The following is a 24,601-nucleotide window of genomic DNA, read 5'->3' as shown; positions in this document are numbered from 1 at the left end:
TCCTTCTGTTCTGTCTCAACCTCTAAAACTTAGTTAACTCTCTATTATATTGCCATAGTCCCTATTCACGCGTCGATTGTAGCTTTCATTTATCTTTATTGTACCTGCATTTCTTTGTTACCAGTTCATGACCTCCCTCAGTGCAGGGAGCACATCTTGCTTATTTTTGCTTTCTTGATTTCTATTGCTGTGCTTGGTATATACATGATGCTCAATATGTGTTTTTATATTTAAGTTGACAGCCTCTGATTAAAACACCCTTTTATTCTACTGTAATTTAACCTGCATAACAACTACATCTGAACGGGGTTGGGTCTTCCCAAATTATCCTATCTGCAGATTTGGTGAAGTTTCATCTCAGACAAAAGTAATTTAAAATAGGTAGTTCATGCTTGAATATAAATTTCAAAATATGCATAATGTCTAGCTTAGGGAAAAGCCTGTGCTTCAATTGTGAGGCATGGGTCCAGGCTTTTTAAAAGTTATTTGAAGACTATTTAGGTGATCGGATATATATTGTCGTTCAAATTTCACTGGATAAAATTTATGTGTAAACATCTTATTTTTTAAGGCAGCTGTACTGTGTAGCATGTGTATGGCCCATTGAGTCAGACTATTTGGGTTATCATCCTGGCCATGCCACCCATTGGATTGGTCACACCAAGTGCCACAGTCTTACAACCAAGACTGAATGTGGTCCCTCTGACAGTAGATGGCCAAGATGGGTTGTAGTTTCAGGATCTATTTGATGTCAGTTACAAGATCTGAAAATGAGGATTTCTATTACCTCGTTATGAATATTAAAATGAAGTTCAGAGTGTTGAAAGTGCTTGGAAAGCCCTACTTTACAAATGAAGTCTTAAACAGAGATTTCCTGGGGTAATCAGCATTAGAGAAATGCTCCGTGTATCATTCATTGTGTAGTTGGGTTTTGAGACAGAAAGAAATTAGACAACGTGCTCAAAATCCATAGCAATTGTAAACCCGTTACTGAGCCTCTCATATATCTGCCAGAGAAGACTCATCATTTAGGCTCTGCATATGAGTTTGGAGTTTCCTGCCTCAACTGCCTATGGCAAAGGAGTCTCTATTTCCATTCTTTATATTTCATATCAAGATATGTAATATGGGTCACTTATACACCTAGAACTTACATGTCCCATTGGCAACTGTACAATTGAAATTCCACCTGTCCCATGAAGTAGCTCTATTACTGATTTCTGAAAAAGGCTAATCCTTTCCCTCCCAGTTTGAGACAAGTGACTAGAGAGAATCCAGAGTCATCCATCCGTCTGTCTGTGTGTTCATCCATTCGCTCACCTCTCTAGTCTTCTAATGTGACTGTCTACATTGTGTAAAATCCTGTATTTGCGGGGTGGTTTGTACTTTACTGTATCATATTTAACGTATTTCTTCTCTAGAAGATGTTTGGTCTCTGTTCCTTTTCTTTCAGGACCAAAGCTTAATAGCCTATCCTAAAGTTATGACCTTGATGCTATTTACAAATAGAGTATTTTGCGTAAACTTAGGTGGAATATCGACTTTGAATGACGCTGAAATCTTGTCTGGCAACACTGTGATGAGGAGTGTCTTTATTGGGGAAAATCTGGCTATAATTAGATTAATTGTATCTATGATTTTATTCAAGTAAGACTGGAGTTTCTGGCCCAAACGACAGCGTTTGTATATTTAAATATTTAAAAATAACTGGTTGATGGTAAACTCTGTGTGCATCCCGAAACTCTGTTGGATGTTGACCCATATTTGAGACCAAGAGCCTCCAGGCTAGTCCCCTGAAGTTCCTGGACATTTTAATATCTCCCCATAATTCCTCATTCTCTTCTCCATATAATTCTCCATATAATCATCCATATAATTGAATATATATATATGTATGCATACACATACATATATTCATACATATATTCCTTTTTGGGGGGGAAGGATTGCTTGTATGGGGAGGGCATGGAAACCCTCTATTTTGCTTTGCATTACAGATGATATGTGAGGATCCCCACTGTTCCTATTATGACAAGTCATTTATGACACTTGACCAAACACAGATACTCACATGTGTCCTTATTTTATGCACAGATGTCTATGCAGTGCTTTAGCCCTTTAAACCTATAATTACTAGATTTTCGGCTCCTGGAGAATTATAATCTAAGTGTGCATTCTGTGATTTTTTAATATATGAGTAAAAATTGCACGAAAGGTGAACATCTAACATCAAATCGGGCCATGGTCCCTTTCATCTTAGTAAGTTTCGATTTGCATGTGATCCATACACCGTCTTTACCTGGGGCCAAATACTATTTCTAAAAATTATATGTATATATGTGGAAGCCGACTTGCAGGCTTATTTTATTTTATGAATGGTTGTTCAGAGATTTCTCATCCGATTCTGGTCCATGCAGCTTCCCCCACATGCCACTGGAGCCAGTTCAGTGTGCACACACACCCGCCCGCCCACAGGCACGCTCTCTTTTATTTCCTCTGACACCTACAAATAGGATGGCAGGGGACTTCAAACACACAGAAAAGCAGCTTGACCTGCTGGCTGAGCGCCTGTTGTTGGTTATTTCAGTTCTGAGCTCTGTGGCTCACGCCCTGCAAGCTGATCAGTTTCTCCCTTCTGAAGTGGCAGGACTGACTCAGCACATCAGAAAGCACTTGAGGTGGAAATCAGCCCCTACGTGTGCACATCGAGGTGGGTGTGCTTTGGGGGAGCCCTCTGGCCCCGGGCATGGACCTTATTCCAGCATTGGCCTAGGAGGGCCAGGAAATTCCTCTTTGATGTTGAAAGAGCAAGAGAAAGAGGGAGGGACGGAGGGAGGGAGGGGGGCAGAGAGAAAGAAGGAGGGGACCGAGAGAGAGAGAGAGAGAGAGAGAAAGAAAGAAAACGGAAGGCATTGCAGATAGGCAACAAGAAGGCCACCATGATTTAACCGAGCCAGAAAGGATACTTACTGCTGACTAACTGGCCCACGCTCAAAGCTGAAGAAGAGGAGGATGAGGAGGAAGAAGAGGAAGCCTGCCGGACTGGGCTTTGAGACATGGATGCTTGGCTGTGAGCCAGGTGCAGAAGGCTGCTTTGGGAGGCTGCTTGACCCACTGACGTCTGGGAGGGTTGGTGGAGCTACATGGGAGGGGGGGATGTAAAAAAAATACACACATGAGTGAAAAATCAGGGGTGGGGGGGTGGAAATGCCAGGGAATAGAAGTTTCGTCTGGGGTTGAATTGTTATTTCCAAGAATATATACTTCTCAGGAACAGTGTAAACTCCACACAACAGGCAGGATTTTTTTTTTTTTTTTGTATATAATATGTTGCTGCTTGCTTGACAGGCATTTTATTAGTAATCTTAAATATATTATTAATTCCCTACTTGGCTTGCTGGAGCACCCAATTTTCTACATTTCTCGACCAAGGCGTGTGGCTGGACTCTTTTTGCCTGTTCACACAATTACAGAGCACTTGACAGGTTTCTTTCTCAAGTATGTACAGATGAAATACAATGCTCACAATGACCTCGGAGTGTGGAACTTGGTCTTAAAGGTGTGGCTGCGCTCAACCATTTTGTCTTACGTAACTGGTATTTTTAGGAAAGTTCCCATTTAGGCTGAGTGTGAACTGACTACGGGGACTTTCTGCTCCCCCGGATCAAAGAGTCTGGCTGGGAAAAACGTTCTCTGATGTCCTATAGGAAACTGAGAGAAGCTAGGGCGGCCAGGACAAAAATATCTAGTAATATTTGTAGCTTTCAGTTGTCACTTTCTTACTCCATGCCACCCTGTGTTAAGGACTTTCATGCCCTTGCTCATATCAGCCTGTGAAGTGGGTGTTGTTTTGACCTCTCTTTTGCAGACAAAGAAGCCGGAGCTCTAAGAGGTTAAAGGGTTTTTATACATTCATCCAGTAGGTGTGGAGGAGCTGGTATCTGGACACATGAAGCCTGACCCTGGGGCTCGAGCTTTTAGTCACAAGGCCACAAGCAAGAATTAACCTAATTTTCAGAATTTAGTGTGCCTGGAGAAAGGCTGCCTTTATGTCCATTTATTCATGACTCCTTTACAGCTCATCAAAGGCCGGTGGTTCTGAGCAGTGAGAGAAGTCCAGCCGAGGAGAGGAAGGTTAGAGGAAAGGGAAATGATTGCAGGTACCAGGTCCCCTTGGAGACCCAGGAGGGGTCTCTCTCCTTGCGGGTGTTGCCTCCCAGAAAGCAGACACTCAGGGCAGCTCAAGATCCTAGACAGGTGCACCATCAGCCTCAGCCACTGCCCTCTTTGTGGTGGGAGATAGCACTTCTTGGTTTACAAACTGCCTTCATGGCCATCATCACATGCACAGAAGTGTAGCAGAGTTTTTATAAAAGGAAGTCAGGCTGGGAGTAGAATCAGGTCAGGCCCCAATCTTCGACCGCCTTCTCAGTATCTGATAGCCAGCCTGGGACATTTCAGATTGACATTTGTCACTGCTTTCCCTATGTGTGTGTGTGTGTGTGTGTGTGTGTGTGTATGCATTCAGTTTTTCATTCAATTTTATCAAGATCTAATTAATACATGATGAAATTTGCCCATTTCAAGCATACAGCTTGATGAGTTTTATCAAATAGGTACATCTGTAAAACCACCATCACATCAAGATATAGAACCTTCCATCCCATCATTCCGTAAAGTTCCCTAATCCCCTTTGCAATCAGTTTCCCCCCAGTGCCCAGTTCTAGACAACCACTGTCCCACTTTCTGTCACAACGGACTCATTTGGCATGATTCTAAAAATGGGATCATACAGTATGTACCCTTTTTTTTTAACCTGGGTTTTTTTGCTTGGATACTGTTTTTAAGGTTCATTTCATTGCATGTGTCAGCAGCATTGTCTCTTCGTATCACCGAATAGTAGGTATAGTATATATTGGTAGTGTATGTATCTATATTTATATGGATGTCTCTGCCACAAGTTCTTTATCCATTCATCTGTGGATGGACATTTGTGTTGTTGCCAGTTTGGGGCTATTATGAATAAAGCGGTCATAAACATTTATGTACAAGTCCTTGTGCATACTTGTGTTTTCGTTTCTCTTATGTAAATACCTAGGAGTGGAACTATGGAAGTTATCGCCTCATACTATACATACATGTTGAACTTTTTAAAGAAAGCACCAACCTGATTTCCAATGGTTGTAGCACGTCATATTCCCACAAGCAATATATGAAAATTCCAGCTGCTCTATATCCTTGCCAACGCTTGGGATTTGTCAGTCTTTTAAATCCCCTAATGTGTTTGTAACCATCAGTTAATGTGTTACCTTCAAAGAACTGTTACTAAGGTGCTACTTTGGACATGTGCCTAAAGAGCTATTTCCCCTTCTGGTCCCTCATGGTGATGCTCTGGCTCCCTGGATTCACATGACATCCCTATGCAGCAGCTATGCCTAGCACGAAGATGAGGAGTAAATGCCTGGCCCAAGATCATGGGGTCTGGAACACATTAGAATCCAGGCTATCACTCATAGCTCATGGCTCTTTCCACGATGCCATTCTGTCCCCCATCAGAATTGCTTGCAGTTACATTTCAAGTGAACATCCTTATTGTTACTGAATTGTGCTAAGTGGAGACTGGATTGTGAACAAAGATAGTCATAATTGACATGGAACCCAAATTAATATGCATCAAGCATCTGCCCAAAGTAATTAGCCAATCTGCTGAGCACATAATCAACAATTGAATCCAGTAACTTTTATTCTGTAGGGACACATATTAAAGATGAAATCTATTTTTAATTTGCTTAATAAAATGTGATGGATATTTGCATGTCAGTCTACCCCTTCTAACTTATTGAGTTGTCCTTCCAAATATTGTTACTTGACAAAAGCTTTTCACAGTTTTGAGTCACTGAATCATGAGATAGTCTTCTGTCTTTACCATTCCATCAATATTTTATTGGCCCTGGGTGTGGTAAAGCACCATCAAGGAACTGGGCAAGACAATAATCAATTAATTTTTTTCTTTCTCAGGCACAACTCAGAGAGAAAAAAATTAGTGGGCTGCAATCTCACGAAGGAGTCAAAAAGCAAACTAGGGCTTATGCATTAAGCTATGCAGGAGAAGAAATTCAGGAAGAAAATTAAATAGTTCTTTTAAGAGCTCGTTCTATGCCCACACAGAGAATGAGATGAATCTAAGATATCTAAGAATCTAACAAAGATATATTTCTTCCAAAGTAAATAAGCACTTTTAAAAGACACCGGGGTTCTGTTTTCCCTCCAAAGTTCAACCAGACAGTATGGAAAAACTAATAAAAATCCTGAAAAGTTCTTACTTGTCAAGAATCAAGATTATATAAGCAGTAGCGTCTTTAATGGAACCCACATATCTCATTCCAGTGGCCAGTGTAAACATGTATCTGTTAATTCTAGAATCACTTGTAAGCCCATGGGGGTCCTGGGTGGCTCAGTCGGTTAAGCGTCCAACTTCAGCTCAGGTCACAACCTCATCATTCATGGGTTGGAGCCCCGTGTTGGGCTCTGTGCTGACAGCTCAGAGCCTGGAGCCTGCTTTAGATTCTGTGTCTGTCTCTCTCTGCCCCTCCCCTGCTCCCTCTCTCTCTCAAAAATAAATACACATTAAAAAAAAAATTAGAATCACCTGTAAGTCCAGATAGGATAGCCTTTTGTACATACCAAAATGAGCCCAGAGATTGACCCTCTTTTACAACTTCTTCCCTCAGAAAAAGAGGATGGTAGAGGGTCCACCTCTGTTACTTCCCATCCCTAAAATTGTAATTCTTCCAGGTAAGTGACCAGAAAATAACCTTATCTGTGATATTCTTAGTTTAGTGATTTTGATGCATTAATCTTTAGAAATATTGTGGTTAAACTATATGTATCAAATAAGAAAAGGGAAAGCAGAGATTTAAGCCACTTCATGAAACAACGCTGGGATTCAATATAAAACTTTAATGGACTTTACATACGCAGCCTTAGAAAAATGTTATTTAATGAGATTTAATGATGTTGTTTTCCAGACACTGACTTAAAGCTGAAAATCATGCATTACTTGTAGCGCATAATTGGCAAAAGAAATAGGTGTATAAATGCCTCAAACATGACTGGCCATAAAAATTGGAATAGTTTAAAAAAAACATTGGAATAGTTTCCCAAAAGAAAGTGCAGGGAATTAGGGATAAGCTAGAAGCCTGAAGGAAAAACTATTCCTTTCCCTTCCTGGAGAGAAAGGGAAACGTAAGAAGCTTTCATGAAGGCCAATGTTTGGTTCTATTGTCTTGCTCTTGAGAGTCTGACTATATGGATACCATATGGCTACCATTTATGGGATACTTCTCACGTGTCTTTGCATATATTTTTAAATCTTGGCATTAGCCCTCTTCATTCGGTATCGGTGTTGTCATTACAGAAGAAGCAACAGACTTAAAAAGGCCGCATGGCCTACCTGGGGTCATACGGCAGGTATAAGCGGGCTTTGAAGCCAAGGAAGTCTGACCCACGCACCAGCCCTCCTTCCTGTAGGCACGCGGCCACCCTACTGTCTACCACTGCAGACAGTGATGAGTCAGGGAGACAGCAGGCAGCTCTAGCTGGGCGGCGTGGAAGCAAATGAGATGTGCTCAAATTGGTCACGGTGAACCACACCGGGAGAGCTGATCAGCGCAAATGTAGACGGTGATCTATCATTTTGAACATATCTGTTTTGTTCAATATGACAATGTAAGTATTTTTTGAGTTCAGGATTCTTTTCTACAGGTCCCGAAGTATTTAAAATGTCATATTTTTAAAGGAAACATGGTAGTCATAGGTGGCGAGAGCATGATGATTTTGGTGTAGTTTGGGGCACATCTCAAGTGGAGTTGCCTACAGACTGTCCTTTGCCTGATCAGTCCCGCTTATCTGTAGTACCCGAAAGTTACTTTACTCAGTCAGTATCATGTTCATCTGACCATATTTTCTATATATTCACTTTACCCTCACTTCACTGCCTAAAGGGGCTGGAATTTATTTCCATCTAAGTTCCAATAATCACTTTCTTGCCTTTTATTGAGCTGTATGTAAGTCAGATGTAAGTAGGCTGTGTTATGGGCTGAAATGTGTCCCACCCCAAATTCATGTGCTAAAGTCCTAACCTCCAGTATCTCAGAATGTGACTATAATTGGAGATCAGTTCTTCAACGAGGTAATTAACTTAAAATGAGGTCAGTAGGGCGGGGCTTCATCCAGTGTGACTGGTGTCCTTAAAAGAAGAGATTAGGACACAGACTGGTATACAGGGAAGCCCATGTGAGGACACAGGATGCTAAAAGACACCTGCAAGCCAAGGAGAGAGGCCTCAGGAGAAGGCATCTGTGCTGACGGAGTGACCTTGGGCTTCTAGCTTCCAGAGCCGTGAGACCATAAATTTCACCCTCTCTCTCTGTGGCCCTTTGTTATGGCAGCCCAAGCAGTCTCGTACAGGCTGAGAGCACAGACTCAACAAAAAAGGAGAGGGAAGGGGGCAGTTGATATTAGCCCAGGGCTTTGCATTACCTGGGGAATGAGGAAGGAACGTCCATCTTGCACAGGAAATGACACACAGGAAAGAACAGGATTCCTGTTGCCTTTCAGAGGCGGCCTTTGTGGGTTTGTTTGTGTTGGTTGGAATTGCTGGGTGTTTAATGTATTCAGCAAAAGTAAATTCAAGTATAAGCACGCTTCCCAGACTTTCTTGTTTTCTGTGCCACTGGTCCCCATATAGCTTCCATGTGTCGCACAGTCTATCCTCAATAACGTTTTAGTTCCTGGAATAAAGCACCTTCTAATTAAATCCACAATTGCCATAAAAATAAGTGGAGGTGACAAGTGTCTTGGAAAATGGAATGAAGTGTAGAATGTGCTAGACAAGTTGGAAAAATGAATGCATATAAACAGTAAAATTCAAATGGGATTAAATAGAGATTAACTTGGGGGAAAGAAAATCTCTCCAATTACGCCAAGGCAAAATGGAGCAGGTCTGGCCTTTTACAAATGGGAGGGAGCCATAATGAACCACAGGCTAAATCCCCATGTGGTACAATGAGAACGTGAACAGAACCCCAAGGGTTCTGGCAGAAGCGAGAGCATGTAGGGGGACATCATGATTCTCCCTCCCCGCGCTGGTTGGCATTTTTCCAAGTGTGTGCCGTGTACCTTATAATAGTTTGAAGAGAAATTAAGTCAGTGGGTCTCAAGATTTAGCTTTTGTCAGAATCACCTGGAAGGGCTGTTAAAACACAGATCATGCGCCCCCACCCTTGCCCAGAGTGTCTGATGCATTCCGTCTGGGATGGGGCTCAAGAATTTGCATTTCTAACAAGTTCCCAGGTGATGCTGATGGTTGGGGGACCACACGAGGTTTTGGAAAGAGCTTCTCTTCGAAAAAGGGTAAAGGAAGTGGATTTATTATGTCCAGGGAAGAGAAGCCAGAGCCCAGATTTAGTAAGAACCTTCAAGAACGAGGAGGACGTAATGTATGCCTGAGTGTTACTGAGGAGCTCACTCTACTGTGGGTAGGACAGGAGCTCCGGTGTTAGATGTGTGAAGATTTAGGGTTTACATCAGGTCAGGCTAACTTGAAACATTTTGAGGGCCTGAAACCTGACATTCAGTGGAGATTTGAATTATCTTTTGGAAAGTTTGAAAAAAGCAAAAAGGGAGCTATCCTTTTGGTAGGGTCCGGGAGACTCTCTGGATTTTCCTTCTAGTTCTCTCTGTGACCTTGAAACAGCTCTTTAACCTAAGCAGGAAGAAGCCCAGATATTAGACTCCTTCAGACACTTCCTGTCTGCAAGAGAGTTGAGTACAGTGGGCTCAAGAAAGAGGGCTGATAGCAGCGTCCCTCACACCAGGCCCTGTGAGGCTGGGAGGAGGTGTGGCGGGCAGGATGGGGGCAAGATTTAGGGGAGACATCCAGACACAGGCAGGGAAGGCCACCATGGTCCTAAAACAAGCCTGAGACACACAACCGGGGCTCTTCAGAGACAGAGCAGGGCAGCAAATGAGGGACTAGACGTAGTTGAGATAATAAGGTGAGAGAGTGCTGCCAGAGGAAGATGCTGACATTCTGGAGAGAGATGAATAGAGAAGGCAGTGCTGTGTGGAAGCTCTTCTCAAGTTTGCCTAGAGGCGTTAATGTGGAACATACTGGAAACTGACAGAACACACGGAATTGGAAAGGCACAGAAGGGCCTGAGCTGGGCCACTCTGGAAGCATGGCTCTGGGATGCTGGAGAGGAAAACTCCATTAATTGGGCAGCAATTAAACCTAACACAATTGACTGAGCACCCACCACGGGCAGAGTCTGGAATGAGGCCGCCATTCTGGCTCCTGCCTTTCAGGTACGGAGTCCTAACGACAGCACAGCTGATGAAAATGAATAGAGCAGGGGGAAAGCAGAGCTGAGGGAACGATGCAGGGAAGCTTCGAGAAGGAGGCATCCTGGATGGAGGGATGGTGGCTGGAGCTCTCCAGAGGGAGAAGGTGGGGAAGGCATTCCAGGCCAGGGCACAGCATGTGCAGAGAGCTTGTTGGCTGGGCTTGACAGGGAGTGACAAGGGGAGACCAGAAGGACGAGATGCCCGGTTGTGTGGCTGGAAGGTCAAAGGGCTGTTTTGTGTTGGAGTCACTGATACGCATTTCATCCATCTAGGAAAACGCCACCCTGGTAGGTGGAAATGTCTCATTTATGTCTCATTCTGGGTGGTTCCAAGAAAAAAAAATTGGGAACCACGGATTCAGGCAGGGGCTAGGAAGAGTGGTTGATTTTCAAAAACAGGTAAGGGAGTACATGTTGTATTTACTTGGGAAAAAAAATGGATGGATTTGGATAATCAGATGGCATTCTGGGGAGTCAATTTATTTTATTTTTATTAACAAATTTTTTTATGTTTATTTATATTTGAGAGAGAGACAGAGCATGAGTAGGAAAGGGGTGTAGAGAGAGGGAGACACAGAATCCAAAGCAGGCTCCAGGTTCTGAGCTGTCAACACAGAGCCCGACGTGGGACTCGAACCCTCGAACTGAGAGATCATGACCTGAGCTGAAGTCGGATGCTTAACCAACTGAGCCACCCAAGCGCCTCAGGGAGTCAATTTAAATGAATTACTTTCTTTTGGTTTCCTGTTAACACCAAGATTACTTTTTGAGGAGAAATTGAGTGTTTTCATAGATGGCAGTCTCCAAGCATTATAGCTATGGCATTTAATTTCTGGAAAATTTCCCTGCTTTGATTTTCCAAATTGCAACATTGTTTTTTTCTTTCAAATGTCTCCCACTACCTTCTGCTGGAATTTAGTCAAGGGAAGAATAAATATACACAAAAATGACGTCTGTGCTGCTTATGGAGAAGTTATGAGTTCACGGTCACAGGGTAGGAAGGGCAACCTGGGGGATCTGGGACACTCTCCCTTTGGTGGGAGAGTTTACCATAATTCACCAGCGCTGCAGGGTCCCATGGAGGGAACAAAAGGTTACTTTCAAGCTCCACCAAATATTTGTATTAAGTAGTTTCTTTTCTTTTCTTTTTTTTTTTTTTTTTTTATGCACAGAAACATACTTCCATCTTTCTGTCTCTTCTTTTATCTAGTCTTTTTCTGAATTTTATTCTCTTGAACTGCTCCCCAAGAATCTCTGATGTGATTCTGTGAAGGTTATATGTAGGGCTATCGAATCTTGGTATATGTTTAAAAAATATTTTGTTTGCATTTCATATGGTCACTTTGCAGGATCTCAATCTTTTATCATTGGAATAAAGCATGATCAGGAGCAGTTGATGGGCGACTCTTAGATCTTCAGGTTCCTTTAGTTAATGGTAGGCAGATGTTAAAATGAAATTGAAGATGCAATTATTTTTATTAAATTAAAACAGATCACCCCAGGTTGTCTGGTCCAAGGGCTGTGCGCTTCACTCCACTGAAGTGAACTCCCTTCGGAGTGTTGAGTCAGGGAACTTTCTGTTCCTGTAATTTATGGCGTATTTTACTGTTGGAACCATGCTCTTGTGAGATCAAGCATTTGTCATAAATCACATGAAAAAATAAATTGAGAAACTTCTCTACTGTATGATAGAAATCCTTTATTTTTTAGTGGTTGTCTGTATTATATTTCTTCAATGTAAAGGGTTATATTTAAAGAAAAAATTGAAGACCACTATCCTTATACCTCCAGCTCTGAGCTTTTTACTTTCGGACTCTTGGGCATTTTATGATCTGCTATCCTCAGAATCCCAGCTTTTACATCCAGGACTCAGACTAGTGCATCTCCTGTCGATTCACCCAACTTGTTAACTTTACTATATGCTCCAAGGTGTTTCAAATTGTTTCAGAGCTGATGCCAAGAAGAAAGAGTAGTAGTCCTGCATTTATTTCTACCATTTCCTGATATTTCTGACCAGGTTCACCATTGGTTCCCTTGATCTTTCTGGGATTAGACTAGACCACTGGCACTTGCCCGGGGAGTGCCTGCGGTGACTTGGGGAGATTCCGGACGGTTCGGATGTCACTCTTTTCCAGCTGTGCTCATGTGTTCTCTCCATATGCACATACATGAGGGAGGCATGTGTATGTACGTCGAGGACAGTCCGGATCTCTGGGATGTTGGTTGTAACTGATACAAATTGGATTTTCAAGGCATCCCCTCCACACACAAGGGCCTGGCTGTTTCTTCCCAATGGCTAGGTCTCCAATTCTACAGTGAAGAAGATGGTCATGGTGGTTAGACCAGCAGAGGACAAGATGATCCCATAGCGAAAATGAAGTTTGTTCTAGGGACCAACAGGTGTGGTGTGAGAATGTTCCTGAGGTGCATCTGTGCTCATGAGAGGGACTGTGGCAAGGGATCAATGACATTTACTTTGGGCAAGGAGTGGAGGAATGGCGCCATCATTTGCCATTTCTTGGCTATGTCCTTCTCCTGGATTAAAACTGCATTGCCTCAAATCTAGGGCCGCATTTGTATGTAACTGGTAGAGTCTATCACTGAAACACTCTCCTCTGACATCCAAGGTGAGGATGAGAGCTACTTTGTATTAAATGTTAATGATTTATAATTAATTCATCACCTTCGTGGCAATTTACAACTTGGCTTTGCTGACAGGAATAGTTGTTAGCAGATTGTATGAAAAGAGGCCAATCTCCTTTCTCCCCCAGAGATAATTTTAGCATAGTTTTGAACAGATAGAAATAGGTCTTAAAAAGCCAATAAAATGTAGAGGCTCTTGGCTTATCTGGGGACCTACGTAGAAGGTAGAGGATCCAATGGCACCTTGTAGATGTTACGTAAAATAAATAAACTAGCTGAGAGATCTCGGGAGTGGGGAGAAGGGAAGGAAGTTCTCAGTGATATATTTGGCAGGGACTGTACCAGTGCCTGTGGTTAAGCTGAGGAAAAAGGGGGGGTTGGGAAACTTGCCCCCACTTCTGCCCAGCAGTGATTTAGATTTGGAGGCAGAACCAAAGGGCATGAGACCAGAGTCTCTGTCTCTGGGAAGTGAGTTCACACCTGGCTTGGTTTTTCCTGGCGTTTGCCCCTCAGTGGACGAGGTCTCCTTGCCAGACACGCTCATAGATCCCCTTGCTACTCTCTCATGGCACTTACTGTGGATCTTAGGTACATATTTGTGCGAGTCTTTGATGAATGTCCATCTTCCTCGTTAGATCATGAACTCCATGAAGGAAAGGCTCTTGTTATCTGTCATGTCGACCAGCCCAGCTTCCAGGTATGGTGCCTGACAAATAGTAGGTGGTCCATAATTATATATATCTACAGATTTTTAAAAATCTTTATTGAACAAGCAAATGGATTTTCCAAGCATAGCCTTTGAGTGCCACCAAGAACGGGATGTACCTGTGGTTGGATCAGAAGCCAAATGGCCGAGGTCTCTGGAGAGAGACTTTTACTTTGCTGCAGATGAATGATGAAGAATTTATCAGTGCTTTCTTCTTCCTTTTTCCTTTGAATTTTATTTCCTTGCTAGATGCTTTGCATTGTACGGTTTTCCAACAACTCCCAAGGCCATCTACTCAGTCTTGCACCCACTGGGAGTATTCGTCTTCCCCTCCCACCACCTTTCTTTTGTTAGCACATCCTCCAACTGCACATCTGGATCTTAGCCTTGCCCAACTTGTGCTTCTTCACTCCCCCAGCTGCTTGTTTCAAAATGTTTCAAATAGAGTGGATTCAGACTTTAAAATGGTACAACAAAGATACAGAGGGATTAAGGTATCTCCATTGCTTTGCCTGATTTCATCCCTGTAGCATTTGACACTGCAACCACTGCCTACTTTTTAAACACTCTTGGATGCTAGATTGTTACGCTCGGATTCCTCTTCTGTTTTTCCAGCCACCTTTTCTACCTCTCCCTCCATCTTCCCTACCTTAAAAGCTGATGTCTCCCAAAGTGACTCCTTTGCTTTGTCTTTCTTTCTTCTCTTGCCCCTCATGCTCTCCTGATCTTCCTTCTCTTGTCATGGTTTCTCTGGATGTTGGATTTGTTTTCAGCTACAATGTATGCACTCGTGACTCTCAGATGCTGTCCCGGGCGCTACTATAATCCAGACCCTTATTTCAGCTACCAGTACGTGCTTTCATAAATTCTTCTTTGTGTTTTGCTGTCGCCTCCTAAGTGGCTTGTTTGCAATAGACATTTCATCACTACAGCTCAACCTCCATCTGCTACCAGAGTTGTCTTCTTGAAAAATAAAGCTGAGCATATCATTCCTCTCTTTAAATACCTTGGACAGATTCCCGGGGCTGCAGGGTAAATGATCATCACCATCCTCGTGACTATGTAAGTGCTCATGGTGGGCCAGGCACTAACCACTATGTTGATTCATTTAGTCCTCACAAAATGCTCTGTGAGATTTTGGACTCAAAACTCTTTGGACAAAGCTGTGTGTCACTCCCACTTCTGTGTATTGTACACACCTGTCCTGTTACAGGACGTTCTCTGCTTTAGTGCACGATGGAGTGATTTTTTTTTTTTTTCATTTACAGTTAGGACATAAATGGTCTTGGCTCCTTCTTGACCCCTTTTAAAAACTGAAAATTACGTATCACAAATGTCGAAGCAAGAACACATCCCTATTGAATTTTAGGCCACTGTCTCTGTTTATAATTTAACAGATTTGTATTTTCAGATTAGAGAGCTACTTAGTCCTTACCCATATTCACTAAGGATGAAAAAAGAGCGCCTTGCCTTTTAAAATCATTGAGATGGTAGGATCAGGGATTCCATATTTTGTGATTTAAAAATGACTCTTCCATTGACTGAGACCAAACAGAAGATGAGTGGGAAGGAGATGTGGAGTGGTTACCTGCTGGCCGGGCTTGATGGGTGAGAGCGTGATGCCCTGGGTGTTGATCACTGGCAGGATCTGGTTCCCGATGACCGTGGCAATGATCTGGCCCTGGGCGTTGGTCAGGAGCTGGGGGGTGATGGGCTGCACTTGCAGGCCTTGAGTGCCACTCGCTGCTTGGCTCGATGGCCCCGGATTCGGCATCAGAGGTATGGTCCCAATAATCTGCAAGAGACAGGCCCAAAGGTGAGGCGCTGGGCTCTGCCCTGAGTCTGCGCATGCAACCGAAGACGATTCACGCCCTGCTTTCTGCAGGTGGCTCCCGAGAACGAATTCAGGGATTGTGAACACATCTGGAGATGTGGGTAGGGAAGCCAGTGCAGGGCATGAGCGTCTGCGGGAGGGATGAGCACACGAGTGAAGTGCATGGGAAGGAAGGGGGAAGCATCTTATTAAAAGTAAAATCAAGCTGCAGTGAGGGCATAAACCTGGGATTTCTGCCAGGGGCAGCAAGATGTCTACTTTGTCTTAGAACCAGATAGAAGATGGACATCTCATGGCAACCAAGGCCCTCGTCTGACTGGGGAGCCACATTCCCTAACCCACAGGAGCACTTCAAACACACACCCTTTCCTCTGCCTCACTCTCCTCTATTCTACCAACACCCTGCTCCTCGCTCAAAGTCCCTGACATCCCAACCGGAACTGGGGCGTCGGCATCCTGGTGCTCATGGTGGTCAAGAGCCCAGGTTCTGGGGTCAGGGAGACAGGATTCCATTGCCAGCTGTGCCGCCTACCAGCTCAGTCCAAGAGCCTCAGCTTTCTGAAGGCTTGAGAGAACTGGAATCATAAACAAATGTTTGAAACTCTTAAAATAGAGTTGACATGACAACTGAGGACAGAAATTTTGAAAACGTGCATTTGAAACAATGGGTTTGACACTGGGTCCTCAGGGTTAGAGTTTCAAGGCTCCGGTGGCCGGTGGCAGAGGTTTCTTGTTGCATCTGGTAGTCAGTGAAGGGATGGTGTGGAGTGTCCAGCAGGAGGGGCCCGGCTGGACCCAGTCACTGTGCTAAGGACAAAGGGAGCAGCGGGCAGGGCAGCAAATGTGCGGCGCGTCTCTGAGGCCTGGAAACGTAGATCACAGTTGTGTGTTGCTAGGGACAAATTTAATCCTTGCAAAACAAAAATATGATCGATGTTTCCCCAGCTTATGGACTCTCCTGGGGGAGTCACGGAACCAGTGGTTGGATGCTTCCTCCTGCACAGCACAGGATCTTTTGAGTCACCTTGCAGGGTCCCCTCCCAGATGTGAACTGTGGTAACGTGGCCTGGGAGCCACCAAGACATATTAATAATACTGTCCCAGGAAGTGCTCTCATGTATATGGTTTCATTCATTCCACATTCTTACAACAGCTATGAAGTGGGCATCAGTCCTGCCCCCTTTAAGTGGATAAGACCACGGAGGCTACCTGTCACCTGATGGAAGAGTTTGTAAGTGACAGAGCTGGAGTCCAGGTCCGGCTGGCCCCCGGATGCTTGGTCTTCCATTATGTCACCTGGCGCCCACCACATGGAGGACACGGGAGGGGACCCGCTTGTCAGGGAGGGCACTGTGTACCGTTTGCAATTTTCCTCCAGGCAATAGGCTGCCTGTGGTCTGAGTTTATAAATGATTCTGTTTCCTGCCCACACTGTACTCCAAGAGGGCTTCGGACATAGGTTCTCAGTAAATGTCTTCGGAATGAATGGTGTCTAGACTCAGCTACCTTCGGGATCCCGGATGCAGCGAGGACCCCGGAAGAGCCGCAAGCCCGCACGGTTCAGTGACTGAGATGATGACGGAGAAACTGCCCCTCCCCACTGGCCATTGTTCCCACCACCAAAGCCCCTGTGGGGCGGCACCACCGGAGCCGCTGTGTGAATCCTAAGTATCGGTGGCAGTTGTCTTACTGCCAGTGAAGATCCAGTAGGTACTTGGAGAGCGAGAGAGGTGCGCAGGTCCCTGGGGAGCCTGCAGCTCCAGAGTCTCACTGAGCGCAGCACCTGCAACGTCCTGCCCGCAGCATGGCCCTGAACGCGCCCTATCAGTGCTGCAAGGTCAGGTCCGCATCAGTCCTTTAGAGCACATGAGTGCCTTCTTGATGAGTGGTCTTGCACTGAGCAGCTCAGGATTCACAGGCTGTTCCTCTGACTCCACGGGCAGTGTCGGGAGGTCTGGGGAGCAGGCCCCCTGTCCCGCACCTGTGCTCACCTGTCCCCTCTGGCTTCCCCGTGTCTTAGGCCTGAGAAGCCCCACCCCACGGGATCGGCCTCACTGGAAGGCCTGTGGAAGCCGGATGCTTCCATTCAGGGGGCAGGGCTGTGGGTTCTATTTTAGGCAGGATGTCACCGTGTTGAGGAGCCAGTGTGCGTCTAAGCCGGGAGAAGGCTTGGGAGCGAGGCGCGGCACCTGACAGCTGCAGAGCACACAGAGGCTGGGAGGCATTGTGCCCCGAGAAGATTGACACCAGTCTGTGCTCGCCTCGCGGTAATGAGCCGCTTTGCCTGCTTTCCTGGTGGAAAGAAGAAAGGCGAATGCAAACGACTCCCCCAGCCTTTCCCCTGAGTGCAGCCTCGCTCCCAGTACCGTGTTCGACATTGCTAAAACATGGTGTCACTGGCGTCTCCTCTCTCTCGTGAGCCCCAGCATCACTTGCTGAGGGTAGGGCACACTAGTGGCCGAGCCAGAGGGATCTGGAACTGCATGACTGCGAGGACCTTTAATAAGGAGGGTTTGGCTGCCAGGTGGGGGGCGGGGGTGGGCAGCGTTCTGTGAAGCCATGGGTTTCTCGTTTTTGTTCCCCTTGCAGGGGCGCTGGGGCGACCATCTCAGCATGTCAAAAACTTGGCAGTGCATTGTGGGAGTTTTTCCCTAAGTTTATTTATTTTGAAAAAGAGAGAGAGCATATGAGCAGGGGAGGGGGAGAGAGAGAATCCCAAGCAGGCACCACACTGTCAGCACAGAGCCCACTGAGGGGCTCCAACCCACTAACCGTGAGATCGTGACCTGAGCCGAAATCAAGAGTCAGACGCTTAACCCACTGAGCCACCCAGGCGCCCCGTCATGGCGAGTTTTCTAATATTCCCCAGTACACTACCACATGCTGATTTTAACTATCTCCCATTTGTGGTGGGTAGAGAGGATCACACACTGTGTCGTCTAAAAATTCCCAGACGTGCCTATTCTGCTTGGGTTGGCTCCGATTCCTCTCGGCGTTTCCACAGATCTCACCCAGATGCCACCTGGGAGCCTGACTCCAGAGAGATCTCCATAAGGAAGCCAGAGACGCCTGAGCAGCCATGGTGTGAGGCTTTTGGCCCTTGCCCAAAACTGGCGATTTTACTTGTAGAAATTGTACTTTAAATTAAAGGCCTTTTGCTAGTCAAGGGAAATATCCATATCTGCACGTATGCCAAGTGAATCCGGAAATTAAAACTGATGTTTGGTGTTAGGGGAGCTCTGACTCGAGGGCAAAGAGAGAGAGGATGCTTCTGAGACATGCGAGGCCCTAAGACCAGCCTTTCGAGTTTGAGCTTCTGGCTCCCAGTGCTAAGGATTTCCTGATGGAAGGATGTGTCACTGAGCCAACGAGGCCAGCAGGCTGCGACTCCTGAGCAAGGCATCAGTTGCACAAGAGAACTTCCAGCTCTCCTAGCAGATGCTGAAGACTCTGGTGGCACAAACTAACGGGTGTGGACCCTTCTCTACCTAGAGTATGGTGTCATACACCATGGAGGACACCAAGAAGATACAGTTGGGGGCAGAGGAGGAAGCAAGAAGACAGGTACATCACATGCCAAGATTCTAACAATTCGACAGAGAAATGATATGTGCCACAAAGTGGCAGGGACTATCCAATAAGAATCTCTGTATCCAGGGGGCACCTGGGTGGCTCAGTCGGTGAAGCATCTGACTCTTGATTTTGGCTTAGGTCATAATCTCACTGTTCGTGAGTTCAAGCCGTGGGTTGGGCTCTGCGCTGACAGCGTGGAGCCTGCTTGGGATTCTCTGTTTCCCTCTTTGTCTGTCTCTCCCTGAGCGCTCTCTCTCTCTCTCTCTCTCTCTCAAAATAAATCAATAAAGTAAGAAAAAAAAGAATCTCTTGGGGCACCTGGGTGGCTCAGTCCATTAAGCATCTGACTTTGGCTCAGGTCATTGATCTCACGGTTCGTGAGTTCAAGCCCCGCATCGGGCTCTGCGCTGACAGCTCAGAGCCTGGAACCTGCTTCGGATTCTATGTCTCCCTCTGTCTCTCTGCCCCTCCCCTACTCACGCTCTGTCTCTGTCTCTGTCTCTCTCAAAAATAAAAATAAACATAAAAAAATATTAAAAAAAAGAGTCTATATATCCTTCTGGTGGGTGCTCAAAGAACTATTAGGAATGAATGAGTGATATCAGAGGAAGAACGATGAGGGTGGTCGGAAGACCTGATGGAAGAAATGGGGGTGGGGCAGAGTCTTGAGGGTTGGGTGGGATTTGGCAAAGTGGAGAACCTACTCCAAACAAGAGACCAGCTGGAGGTGAGAAACTTGGGGGATGAGGCATTGACTAGTTTTCAAGCAAGAGGGTTGAAACAGTGGAGCAGGGACAGGTTGCCAGGGAAGGGTCCAATTCCTGGGTCAGGGGCTTCAGTGATGGTTTTTGAGGGGTGGGGAGGAACACAAAGGTGTGGAGAGAATGGACTGAAGTGGTGAGAGACTACGGACCACAGATCAGTTGCTACGCTGCTATCGTAGGTGTCCAAGTGTGACGCAAAATGCCCCCATGAATCCTTGACGTGGGGGTGGCTGGATTTGTGGACTTCCACCTCAATTCAAAAAGCATGGCCTACTTTATGCCTAGGTTGCAACATTAGAAATTTGTGAGTGAAGTTATTGCCCCATCAATCCCACAGCAAACAGCTCAGGCATCGTTTGCGATGATCCCCGATGTCTTTGCCCCTGCTCTCACAGTAATGACTCATCTCTGATGAATGCTCTAACCAGGCCGAGGCCCTTACTGGTACTGGAATGATAACTTTCGACCTAAAGGAGTTCTGCCCTCTCTGACAGGGGACTTATTTGGTGGTTGCTGCTCATGTCCCCTTGGCTTTCTCCTTAGAGGAGTTGGGAGCATAAACCAAAACTGAGAATAAAGCCTGTGTCACAAGACCACCTAAAAAATATCGTTAAGATGGCCACTGGTGTAAAACAGCACGTGTATCCCTGTTTCCATAAAAATTGGGGTGGCTTACACACAACAGTGACTGTTGTTAATTCAGCCACAATTCTGACTTTAGCCATCATAAAGATGATCTTGGGACTGTAGCAAATCTCAGCAATTCAGGGTCACCGCGTTACATTACCGTGCCCTTATGGACTTCAGGTTGGCTGAGGTACTCAGTAGGGATGGATTTGAACTGATGGAGGGTAACATGCCCTGAATTTATTCGCTGCCCGCATGTAGTGTCATCAGCAGCAGCTGAGGGTGGAATCACAGAAGCCCCGGGCACCCAGACAAGTCGTCTGATGGGCCACATGTCGTAATTGTCTATGACATGCTGTTAAACTCTGCGACGGAGAATGTGTTTGCAGATGTCAAATTGACAAGTAATTTTGTTGCTCATATCTTTAAGAAGAGGAAATCCGTCAACGTTGTAAATCGGTGACTTTCTCAGCATCTCCAATCCATCAGCAGGGACAATCCTTTGCCAAATATTTGTGTAACCTCAGCACTTTTTGGTCAAGAGGCTTTTGTTAACACCAGCATTGAACAAAGAGCACTGGAGAGCGAGGGAGCTGGTGTGAGCGATCACCAGGACGGAAACAGCCCATCATCTTCCCCTTCTTTCTGGACTGGCAACAGCCATTCTGTCTCTTTCTTTAAGGGATGGTTTTGTCTTTATACAACACATTGAGTTTAGTCTCACTGTGCTCCTGTTGTAAGGTTAAACCCACTTAGAATTATTCTGGCAGCTCTGGTTAGGATGCTGATTCCAGGACAAGTAGGAGAATACAATGATTCCCCAAACAAAATTGATTTTTCCAAGATGCAAACTCATGCCTCCCGGCATTTGGTTCTGTCCAAGATGGGGAAAAAGAGAGGTGTGGATGTTGAGAGGAGCTTTAGCAGAGAACCTGAACCAGAGAATGAGAAAGGCATGAAGGGAAGCCGATGAGCTTCAGTAGAGGAAGACACTTCAACCAAAGACAATTGGATTTAATCTTGCAGGCAACGCCAATCAGTTGGCCATGGCTTCCTCGAACTCTGAAGGTTCTAAGGTTCAGGAAAAAAACAGCATCACCAGTGATTAACAATGTCTGGCTTGGGTATGGGCATAGGGAATGGCAATGTGTCTCAAGGTGGCATCGTTGAAGTCCAGGATGTGAGACAAATTATCTTAGACCGATGTGAAAAAAAAATGGCTGGCACGTAGTTCTTTAATGAACAACTCTGAAAAAGAATTTAAGGTGTACATTTGGACACTTGTGTTATGGGTATTGAGAGGTGCTCCACCCCTGGGAAGACCTACCTACCCACTGTTTCCCACTGTCAGTTAGGATTAGGATCCCTCCTGGATGCTCTACTATTGGTTTTCAACTTTGGAAACACACTCAGACAAGAGTGAAGAATTTGAGGTGTCAGGATCATTCAGTCACATTAAGAGAAGGATAATTTGCATGAAACCTGATGCTGCAAAGATAGCAATGACAGCAATAAAAACAATCCTCTCCTCTAAAATCTTAATAGCCATTGAAGGTAATGTCCTTAATAAAATTTAGGATATGCATATAGAGGAATAAAATTCCCCACTGGCCAGGTTCAAGCCCAGGCTTTGCCACTAACCAGCGGGATATTGTTGGTAAATTACTTCACCTCCTAGAACCTCAGGATAGTCATCTGTTAAATGAGAATAATAATGTCCACTTTGTGAGGGTATTATGAGGACTAAATAGGGTAATGTACACAAATCACCGTATACTACTTGACTGACCAAATAGGTGTTCGATAAATGTTCATTCACAACTTGATTTTGCTTACGTGCCTGTGTGGTAACTCCTGGCATTTGCACTAATTTGTGTAAGCTCCTTTGTATTTTTCTGCATATTGATTTCACCATGAAAGCAGTTTATCATGAAGAACAGAAGACAGTAGTTTAATAGAATGCTAAGTTGGAAGTTTCCATAGAAGCACCAACGTTCAGTAGATGTTGCATTCTCAAGGAGGGACCAGACTAGTATGCTGAAAACCAGCCAGACAATTCCAGATCTCAGAGGACAGACGCAGAAAAGTTTGGAAATCCTGCGTGTCTTCCTCACTCCCGGGCATGGGGCATGGGGAGTTTCTTCTCACCTCCAGGTTAACGAAGGTGGCTGAGTAAATATTGTCCCCTCACATTTGGGGAACATACACCTGAGGATTCTAAAGGTGAGAGGCTGTGCTTTTGAGCAGAGAAGGGAAGAGAGAAAAAGAAGAGTGAGGAAGAGGAAGGAAGAGAAAGGAGAGGGATGAGAGAGACAGAGACAGAGAGAAACACAGAGAGAGCTACAGAGAGAGAGGGCTGTGCTGCATTGGCACTTGCTATCCTCCCACCGAAAGCAGGCAAAGACGTGTGAGTGTTTCCCTGGACCCGTTATCACCGGTCTGAGCCATTTAAAATCCTGTCCTGCAGGACCCCCTGGGGAACATGTACTGGGACAGCATCACAGAGATAGCCTCAAAGAGTGGACTGGAGAAAACTAATCCCTGACAGGGGAGTGTGCAGCTGGAGGAAAACACATTGCCTATAGCCATGTGCCCTTGGAAGGTTCCAACTGGGCCTCAGAAGACCTCACGAGACTGCTGGCTTGAGCCATCTGTTGGCCCAGAGAGCAGAGGCCTTCTCACGACAGTTCACTTAAAAAAAGGCCATTTTTATGTCCATCTGTCTGCTTCCCACCTCAGCCTGTCAGGAACAGAGCCAGCTGAAGAGAGGAGAATCATTCCAACAGGGAAAGACAGAGGGACCAGATTACAGTCACCGTAGAAGACTGCGTTTCCCTGAGTGCCTAAGAGAAGTAGTGGGGCAAGAGCCTGCATGTAAATCCAAGGGGATGGGATGGCCTGTGGCCACTGAGAAGGTTGACAGAGACAGTGAGAGGCTCTGATGCTTATATCGTTCTGTCCTCTTTCCCCAACTTTGTGGGAAGGGGGTGGATACCGTCAATCATGTGACGAAGAGATCCTGCTCTCCCACCCTTTCAGGCTATCTCAGCCCTGAATGTGTGAGGGGCACGTGTGAGAAGAATGTACTGTCTCTTTGGTTTTCTTCCAGTTTTAGCATTTAGGGCCCATGGTTAAGTGGTTTTGTATAAATTGAACATGACCTGGGGCGGCCGGGTGGCTCAGTTGGTTGAGCATTGACTTTGGCTCAGGTCATGATCTTATGGTTTGTGAGTTCAAGCCCCACGTCAGGCTCTGCGATGACAGTGCAGAGCCTGCTTGGGATTCTCTCTCTCTCTCTCTCTCTCTCTCTCTCTCTCTCTCTTTCCCACTTTCTCTGCCCCTCCCCCACTTGTGCATATGCACGTGCTCTCTCTCCTTATCTCTCTCAAAATAAACTTAAAAAAAAATAAACACGACTTAATCATGACTACTAACGAGTATTTTCTAAGCCATTCCTATCTATAATTTTAAAAACAGGTAAAGATACGAACTGCCTTTACCTTAACCATTAAGGGTGAATAATTAGGGGACACAGGACTTTATTAACTAAGAATGCTTGGAAGGGAAAGGAGAAATGAAGGCAAGAAAGAGATTTGGGAGAGAAGAGAGGATTTATCAAGCTACTCACGGGAGGATTTAAAATTGTGAGCAGAATAGACACTTTCCCATAAACTATGAATTCAGTTTAGTTTGGGGAGGTAGTTGCCTCTAGGTGTAACATTAATTGTGGAAGTTTCCACCCACTTGAAAATGGAAACTATTGCCAGGCCTTTGCTGCTGAAATTCTACTGAAGCTTTGAAAACCTAAAAACAACCACAGGGAAATCCAGTGCCCACCAAAGGAGAAAACAGTAATATACCAAACACAAGGGAAGGTCAGAAGAGTCAGGAGGAGTTTTGACATAGTCTTTTGGCAGTATCTTAGCAAGATTATTCTCATCAGTGATCAGCGGTATTTATAAGGTACGATAAAGATGTGCATTATGGGTCTCCATTTGTTCTCTTCTCTTTAATTAGCACAAGCCTACCCCAAACTCCCAAGCCCACT

The 24,601-nt window shown here is 45.2% G+C and overlaps 1 protein-coding gene and 1 long non-coding RNA gene across 11 annotated transcripts in view; one reads left to right on the top strand and one right to left on the bottom strand.

Moving 5' to 3' along the window:
* The window catches only part of POU6F2 (POU class 6 homeobox 2), a 495,570-nt gene that overhangs the window by 14,332 nt on the left and 456,637 nt on the right, over positions 1–24,601 (bottom strand). For all 8 annotated transcript variants that reach the window (XM_058725457.1, XM_058725452.1, XM_058725455.1 and 5 more), the window contains 2 exons: positions 15,344–15,550; positions 2,971–3,139 (listed from right to left, as the gene is read on the bottom strand). In XM_058725457.1, coding sequence (XP_058581440.1) covers positions 2,971–3,139; positions 15,344–15,550 — 376 coding nt within the window. The remainder of the gene's footprint in view (positions 1–2,970; positions 3,140–15,343; positions 15,551–24,601) is intronic.
* Positions 1–24,601, top strand: part of LOC131509585 (uncharacterized) — a 139,338-nt gene that overhangs the window by 111,008 nt on the left and 3,729 nt on the right. Inside the window, exon 7 of one of the 3 annotated variants that reach the window (XR_009260588.1) lies at positions 18,594–19,646. The exons of the other annotated variants lie outside the window; for them this stretch is intronic. This is a non-coding gene — a long non-coding RNA (uncharacterized LOC131509585). Of the gene's footprint in view, positions 1–18,593; positions 19,647–24,601 lie in introns of those variants that run through there. 3 annotated transcript variants of the gene reach the window in all.

Source organism: Neofelis nebulosa, chromosome 4, assembly GCF_028018385.1.
Source record: "Neofelis nebulosa isolate mNeoNeb1 chromosome 4, mNeoNeb1.pri, whole genome shotgun sequence".
Taxonomy (NCBI): Eukaryota; Metazoa; Chordata; class Mammalia; order Carnivora; family Felidae; genus Neofelis; species Neofelis nebulosa.
This window is presented reverse-complemented; position numbering and strand designations above follow the sequence as displayed.